Consider the following 8,887-nt stretch of genomic DNA (forward strand, 5'->3'; position numbering starts at 1 on the left):
GAGAGTGATGGTCATACGAAATGCCCATACTATGGTTGTGGTGATGCTCATTCTAATGAAAAGGATTGGTAAATCTAGATCACCTGTATGTATATTGCCATCATAATAATCTTTGGCAACTCCTTCATATATAATAGCCTCTGTACTTGTAGATTTTTTAGTTTATAAGAGTGAGAAAGTTTTGTCTTGGTTTATTTCTTTTATCAATAAATTGTGCCAACATGAGTATTCCATATTTTAACTAAAACTAATAATGCTAATAGTCATGCTCATACTAATGCTATTTTTTCTTTTGCATTTTCAAATAATGTAGTGTCTTTTGCAATGATGTCAAGGGAGCATAATGCAATATCCTTCACTAGCAAAACATCAAGGTTTGACATTTTAATGAGGTAAAGAGACCTCTTTTCCAGGCAAAGACCTTACACATTTAGGGATGAGATTTTACTTTTTCTAGTAAGCTTCTTGGTGATGTCAATACATGTCAAGCCTCTATGCATGTTTTATTAGTGAGACTTTACTACTACAAGATGTCTCTCCCTATTAGTTCTCCTTTCCATCATGCACGACTTCCTTTTGATATAGATGCGCCCACCTTTTTCTTGAACCCTAGTATGTATAGAACAGGCATCAATCTTCATTGCTTTTTTGGATTTAGTTTTTCATGGTGCCCTCTAGCAGAAATAAAGTGAAAGAAGATTCACGACAAACCATATTTTCTTTTCCCTCCAACTGAAACCTTTTTAGTAGCGCTTTTGAGTTTCATTTCCTCCAAATCTAATTTATTGGGGCAATCCCTTGCAAAGCAACTAGGTATCTTGGATTTATTAATATATTGTAGTAGCTTGAAGACTTTGACATTTGACCATTTTAATATTATTAGTATCATACAATTCAAAGACAATTGGGGTGATATTTGGAGGTTCTTTTATCTTATACCACAATATATATGCCTATTCCTAGCTCTAATGATGTCATCTTAGAAAGATGGATTGCACAATACTCTCCCAATGCATTTGCCAAGGTTACAAATTGACCAATAAACCAATGTAGCAAAGATGAGGACATGATCCAATATACAAGGTACTATGTACTAGAATACCATTACGAGTTGTTTCTCACAAGATATAATGAGAATTATTTGTTCTACAATGTAGGCTTTTCATTCAATAATCTGGATGAGAAATGCATACAAAAGTGAGAAATATAGAAGCACGATCTAAGAAGATTCTCGCAATGCATATTTTAGAACACTTTATCAAAACTTGAAAAAGCCAAATGTAAACATAAACATGTAAGAATGACTCTTGAGAAAATTTATATTAGTCAACTTGATGTGGCAATATTTGATTTGGACAATTATCATAAAAAGAATCACTTAAGATAGGTTTACTCTACATGAAGGAGAGTGAATACCTATTGGGAGTCTAGGAAGGAACATACAATATATAACAAATCATATGGCTTGTAATTAGGTATATGAACAAGACTTTCACTGTCCAAGGATTCACTATACTATACAACTGCTTTGTATGCTTGATTGTAGTCACATAGCATCATACGTGTCAACAATGTTCATATAGGTGTGATGCTAGGCGAGGAGTTGGAAAAGCCTTAAGAGGGCTAGCTAGCACCATCAACCCATGTGCCACAGTAAGGTCTATGTCATGATGACTTTTATTATGATGATAATTTGGATTGGGAGAAAGAATAGAATTATCATGGAGAGTTCCTATAGGAGACCAATCAAAGGCTTGTATCAATCTAGCCAAACCTAAAATAACAACAGTTGACCCCAAAGTGGCACCTGGGCAACCCCTCCTTCCTGCCCCAAATGGTACTATCCTTAGCTCTCCATCATTAAAGTCCACCATATTTCCATCTAGAAAACGTTCTGGCCAAAATTCTTGGGCCCTTTCCCATACCTTTTCATTTAGGCCAAGAGAGTATGTATTGATTAGTATGCGTGTGCTCTTGGGAATATGATATCCAGCTACTACTGTGTCCTCCATTGACACATGTGGAATAAGGAAAGCACCCACTGGATGTATTCGAAAAATCTCCTTGATGACTGCTTTGAGATAGTTTAAATGAGGTAAGTCATCTTCATCTACGATCCTGTCCTTGCCCACCACATTGTCTATCTCCGTAACTACTTTTTCCATGATCTCTGGATGCTTCAATAACTCCGCCATTGTCCATTCACTTGTTATTGAAGATGTGTCAGTCCCAGCTGCTACCAAATCCTGCAACAAAGTTAACCTCATGTGAGTAAATAATTATTAGGGTGGATAACAAGGTACATGTTTACAGTTTAACATTCCCAAAGGACTCAATGATAGACTCAAAAAGAGCCACCCTTAATGGCAATTCAATCGTGTAAGCATTGATAGCATCAAGTCAAACTACTCGAGTTGCTTACAATTAGAAAGATCGAGTGAGTATTGGTTGAATATATTATATGTATCGAAAAGTTCAATTTGCATGAAAAGTTGAATCCATGCCATTAGCTTGACTCAAGAGCAATTCACAAGCAAATGAGTGAGAATGGCACCATGTTGCATTGAGTAATCTTTTGATGTTGTTCCAGGGGCTATGAGGGCTTGGGGGAGCATTGTATTGATAGAGCTAGACTTATAAAGTAGTGTGTGCATATTGAGGCGATCTGTTGAAGTTGTTGAACCTATGGGGAGTTGATGTTTCAAATTTCAATCCTTTTCATAGCTACTAAAGTTGTTGAAGCTATGGGGAGATGATGTTTCAAATTTCAATCCTTTTCATAGCTACTGCTCAAGGCACATGCGACTTGGAAAAGCTATAGCTAATATCTACTACGATGAATAAATGAAATGACAGCTCGGGCAGCTACATGGTCATCATCGAGAGAGTTACAACATGCTAGTAGAGGAATGAGAGTTAAATGCCTGAACAAGGAAGAGAAAGCAAAAGAAGGGCAAGGAAAAGAGAGCAAAGGGGAGGATGGGGTGGGGTCCGGAAACAAAAGCACCAGCTCACAGTCTACAAAGAAAATCAAGGTACTTGAGATCGGCCATTAACTGCTCACTCTCGAAAGACCGGAATGGACAACGTTGTCATGTGGCGCTGATGGTAAGCTTCTACGGTAACTTGCCTACGTGCTGCAAGGAATAAAGGAGCCCAGGCCGTAGCCTGAAGGTCGACTGGTGATGGGATCAAAAGCGGGACGGACTCCTGGTAGATCCATCATCCACTCGAAATGTGAGTCGCCTCTCGAGGACAGGTTCTGCAGGAGGTAGAGAGATATTTGTGTACTCATGCCTAGGCCTGATCGCGCGCGAGAGAGAGAGAGAGAGAGAGTGTGTGTGTGTGTGTGTGTGCGCGCGCGCGCGCCACTCTAGGGCTTTGAACCTCACAAACTATTACATCGTCTCTTCACCTCTAGCCCAATCACCGGGGCTCCCGGCTCACTCTTTTTCGGATTCAGCCTGGTTGCCCACCCGCGTGTGAATCGAGCCTTAATGAGTTGCTAATCCCTGGTCGACGAAGAGGTAATCGTGTAGCAGAGGGAGATTCGCATGGGTGATAATAGATATACTTAAGTCTTATATAGAATATGTATATGTATAGAGAGAGAGAATCATGTGTTAATGCTGGTCAAGGATGAGGTCATGATGTCGTAAAGAGATATGGGTGTACGAATGCATGGGCTTGATCGCGAGAGAGAGCTAATCCGTGTGCCAGAGAGAGGTAATCGTGTAGTAGGTAGAGCATGACGACAGAGTAAATCATGCGCCAATGAGAGAGAGAGAGAGAGACTCACAATGAGAATCGCTTTAATGGTGCTGTGCTTGAGGTGGGGCTCCCCGTTCTCTCCAGGCAGGGAGAGCAGCTGATCGACGAAGTTGGTGTGGACGTCGACGTGGGCCTCATCCCGGCCGTCGGCGGCGCGATTGGCGGAGTGCTCGGCGATGATGGCGTCGTAGATCTGGTCGACGCGGCGCATGATGCGGCGCATGGCGCGCTCGCGGCGCTGGGGGTCGAAGGGGCGGAGGAAGGGGAGGTAGTCAGCGACGTTGAAGGCGTTGATGAGGGCGAAGGCCTGGTAGATGAGGGCCTTGTGCTCAGCGGCTTGGGCGGCGGTGGTGGCGGCGCCACCGGGCCCGAAGAACCGCTTCCCCAGCACCATCCGCGTGAGGGTGTTACTCGACAGGGCCCCGAAGGCGTCCCGGAGATTGACCGCCTGCCCGGCCCGGGCCGCCGCCAGGACGTCCGCCACCAGGCAGCCCGCCTCCTGCCGGCGGCCCTGCCGGAAGTATTCTAGCCGCCGCGGGGTGAGAAGCTCCAGCAGGCAGAGGCGGCGGACCGCCCGCCAATGGGAGCCGTAGGGCGCGAAAGCAATGTCCTGGCCGCCGTAGGTGAAGTGCCGGGAGGCCAGGTTGGCCGGGCGAGAGGCGAAGACGTGGTCCTGGCGCCGGAGAAACTCCCGTACCAGCGCCGGATCGTCCGTCACCACTGCTGGAACGGCCCCCAGCCGCAGGTACACCAGCGGCCCGTATTTGGCCGTCAGCCGCCTCATCCCGTGGTGCGGCACCGCCCCGACCTGCAGCAGGTTCCCCACTATCGGCCATGGCCGCGGCCCCGGCGGCAACGGCCTCCTCGACCGGTCCCTCTCTGATCCATGCCTGAACATGATCCCCGCCGCCGCCATCGCCAGGACCATTCCCGCCATCACCACCACAGCACACAGTACAGTCACGCTAATTGCTGCAGTACTTACGATCCTGCTGCACCCGCCACCGCCACAGACGTCGTATAAAGCTCGGCCTGCTGCGGCACCATAGCCGCATAACACTCCAGCAACTGTACTGCCGCTGCTGCACCATTCCATCAGGTTCCCTACCATCTCAGAAATCGTACTCTAACTGTCCTCACCCTCTGCGCAAGGTCACATCGATTATATTGCTACCTACGGAAGATCAACACTTACTGCTATGGCGGAGTCGACCTGCAGGCCGCTGCATGCATCCAATGAATCAATCGATGCTACTTACAGAAGAAGGTTTACAGCTTATACATAATATTGCTGGAGCCCTACTGTGATCAACGTATTATCATCAGAATTATGAGGATATTAGAGCAGCTATTGCTTACTCTGAAGCTTGATCCAATGAATGCTTATGTCACAGGAGAGAGGGCAGCTCGAGATAATATTATATGTCGGGATTGCAGCTCTTCTTGCGAGTCTGCGACTATGCGTTTTAAAGAAGGAAAGTGGCAAAGGGCAGCAGCAAAGAACATTTGACGAGAGGGATGCCAGTTGACTGGTGAGATGCGATATTCAGAGCTTGTTTTCTGAAAGGGTGGCATTGAGTGTGGACACGAAGGGCTGAGGGAACCAAGGAAGCGAGGGAACAGAGAAGAGGAAGGCAACGTCGGTGAAAAGGTGGGTTGGTGAGCATACGTATGGAAGCCTTTAATTAGCCTTTGAAACTTAACCTCCTCTCTTTCACGGCCAAACATGCCATCCAAACTGAGCGCGTATTTTATTTTCCCCTATCACGAGCGCACCCCGCTCCCGTAACTCAATTTACCACGTGACTCGCGACACTTTGAGATGATAGGGGTCCCTCTCTACGAAGAGGCTTTGTGTACGCAAAGGGTCTATTACTCGCTCTAGACACCTTAACCTTGTCTTACATTCAAAGGAGCATTCAAAGGACGTGAACTGAAAGATATCTAACGAGAAATGAATTGGTAAGGTTGTACTTCTATAGCACATGCTACTGGTTACATGTGCAACAACCATGTGTATCTCTAAGGGCAACTCTAGGAGGTCAATCTCAAATGACATGCCCCTTTTTGCTTCTTACTTACTTTGAATTGCCAGCATAGACCATTTGTGTGCCACCACCCTCAATGGCATATTGAGGGTAGTCTCAATAGAGATCCTATTAATAGATTCACTACACTTTCGATGTATGTGAACACCATAAAGCCTATTGGCAATATCCAAACTCGTCATACACAATGCTTGAATATCCACTTAACTGCACAAGTTTCACCAAGTAGATCATGGGACATGTAGCAACATCCTAGGGCCCACATAGGCTTCACCACCCTCACAATCACCAATATAGCAACATAACCAATATTCCAAATCAAAACCACACTCATGGGTAGCAAACCAACGTAATCATTACTCTGAACCATAACCAATATAGGGTACCCATCCCAAACATCATCATTTTTCATTGGGCACTGATGGCAAAGCCTTGAGAGACGATTAAGGTTAATCTAGTCACTCAATGAAGTGATCCAACATTTTGCAATGAAGTTACATGCTTTATTGATATCCCTGGAATGTATCATTAGGACAAAAAGTGAAACCAAAAGGGTCGAATGTTAACTTCTAAGGATTTGAATATGCACATGTCTAAAGATCTACACATGCTAACATGGCTAAATTTAAACTTGCATGTCCAAGAGTTGACACGTATTGTATTGACTTTCTAGCATTCAAGATGGGATTTCATCCAGTCATTAGAGTATCCTTAAAAATGAGGTTCAAATGAGGGTGCTCCTTTCACTTTCTAGGTATTAGAGTACCCTTAAAAATGAGAGTGCTCCTTTACTTTCCATAGAGTATACTTAAAAATGAGAGTGCTCCCTTCACTTTCCATAGTCTTGCCCATGTAGAAACACCAACGTGGTTTAGTAGAGATTCTCTCTCCTCTAGTTGAGCTACAAATTTAGTTCTCTCTCCTCATCCTCACTACTCTTTTGGCATTCAAACTACATATTTGCAACTTGCACATGGATGTTGAACTGAACCACATAGACCAGGTGTACATGCAAATCTACTAATCTATGTGTGCTCAAGTCATTAATCAAACTCCAACTAGCTAAGAAAAGAGAGTCTAAAAATGTACTCACAAAGGGACCTTTAAAAATTTAGTTTTTAAATAAGTGGGCCCTTTGGATTGTCCAATGGGAGGGTTGGATGTTGTTATCTCTATCGTATGAATAATCTCTCATCAAATCTTGAGTTCTACTTTAAAAACTGGAAGTTTAATTACGAAAATGTTAAGCTTGGATTCACGAATTTTCATTTAACAAAAAAATTTGTGCTCGGAAAGTGTAGCTAAGCCACTTTCCTCTCTCGTTATAAGCTAAACCCATTTTCTTAATGTTTTCCAAATCGAAATTTCTTTTTTGATAAAATTTGATAAGATAGCTTCTCTATTACTTTTCTATGTATCTATAAAAGTCTATCTATTTCTTTTCCATTCAAACATTATTTGAGAAATTGGATTTAAGGTCATTTAAAAATATTCAGTTATTTACCACTTGCTCACTTCTTGGTATGGTTTTATTTTCCTCCCTTTCTAACCTTGAGTATTACATAGGTGAATTTTCAATTCATTCTAGCTCCATCTTTCCACATAGACAAGAACTAGCATTCCACTCACCTCTCTTTTACTCTACCTTAATTTACTCATTACTCATTACTTGGTAGTATTGCAAATGGTTGAAAGATTAGGATCGCAGTGGCTATACTATTAATTGTTGTGCAAAGGATGGTTGATTTTGTAATTTGTGTGTTGAGATCTAGTAAGTAAGTTCTTGAATTATTAACACTACCTTGATATTTCAAGCCTCTTAAACAAAGTTCATTTTCAATGAACCTTTGACTTGAGTGGTCAAACTCAACTCGAGTGGTCAAACTCATTACGTAATGGTGCTATCACAATTCTAGTCATCTATACATTTTGCAACTTTAAGAGGTCTACTTGGTTAGATTTTGATTAATTCGTGGTGGTAAAAATTACAAGTCAAAGTACATGCAAATATTATGCTTTTCCAACTTGCACTTCTTACAATGCCAAAATTATGGAGAGAGGGAGCTCAATTCAATTTATGGAAGTGCATAAAGGATAAGATAATGATAGAAATTGAATTATGGAAGCATCGAATGGATAAGCCAATGACATAATTTGACTTTTTGAGTTGTATGATATTTTCTCCCTAGATTATGATGTCACTTGGGTCAAAGCCAATATTTTTAAAATAGCCTTCCAAGAATGGGAAACTATGGGTGCATGAATTGCATTATCTATGATTGTTTGGATCATGATTCCTAAAGTTCTAGCACATGTATACATACATAAAGACTTGCAACTTGTAGTCTTTATATATTGTTGTGAAAGGAAAATGAAAAAGCATGAATGCCTTGTAAATCAAATGTTGACTCCTTGAAAGCATTTTGATACAAGTTGATAGAGAATCACCACATTAATAATGGTTAGATATGAGATTGTTGTCGCCACGTTTGATCTGATAGTAATTTCTACTTCAAGATCAATGGATGCAAAATCTAGAGTAGACGAGAGGATACTACCCTGTGTGTAACCACCATTCGTATTCATGGGGTATTAGAAAACCATCTCACTTCATGTATTAGGAGGTACTAAATTTAATTGCTCTTCTAAAAGATGTATGGGGTTTTTTTTAGAGTACAATTAAAACCCCCTTTTATGACAATTTCTTTATTCACATTTTATAAAATAAAATGCCATTCGTAGCGAACTCAAGTGATATAATTAATTTGTAGAGGTGCGATCGATATTTTCTATGTTCATTTGTAAATTTCAAGGTATCCCCAAAAAAATTGATATTTTAGGGTGTTTGAAGAATGTCTTAGTACACTTGCACAAACTATATAAAGCTTCTATTTTCATTGCTAGCTCCGAATTTTCATTCCCTTTCTTCATACCTTTTTGTTTACTCATCTTGCCTTCCATGTCTTTGCATCCCCCATTTTGTCATCATGGATATTTCCCTCACCTTGATACTTTGCTCGCTAACACCTGTTTCACATCTCATATAACAAATACATGAGAATTTTACT

At 41.8% G+C, this 8,887-nt stretch overlaps 1 protein-coding gene across 2 annotated transcripts; it reads right to left on the reverse strand.

Moving 5' to 3' along the window:
* Positions 1-1,301: 1,301 nt before the first annotated feature.
* LOC148030025 (cytochrome P450 703A2-like) lies at positions 1,302-5,442 on the reverse strand. 2 transcript variants are annotated; one of them, XM_087686292.1, is made up of 3 exons: positions 5,131-5,442; positions 3,800-4,984; positions 1,302-2,246 (listed from the first exon to the last, which is right to left on the reverse strand). In XM_087686292.1, exons 2-3 carry the CDS (start codon positions 4,880-4,882, stop codon positions 1,566-1,568), a joined length of 1,764 nt encoding a protein of 587 aa, XP_087542418.1. In that variant the 5' UTR covers positions 4,883-4,984; positions 5,131-5,442; the 3' UTR covers positions 1,302-1,565. The 2 variants fall into 2 exon arrangements, with proteins under 2 accessions (XP_087542418.1, XP_087542417.1); XM_087686291.1 differs by having other exon boundaries at positions 3,800-4,994.
* Between the last annotated feature and the right edge of the window lie 3,445 nt (positions 5,443-8,887).

The sequence above is a fragment of the Lygodium microphyllum genome, chromosome 10 (assembly GCF_053477565.2).
Source record: "Lygodium microphyllum isolate KBCC chromosome 10, Lygodium_microphyllum_v1.1.10, whole genome shotgun sequence".
Taxonomy (NCBI): domain Eukaryota; kingdom Viridiplantae; phylum Streptophyta; class Polypodiopsida; order Schizaeales; family Lygodiaceae; genus Lygodium; species Lygodium microphyllum.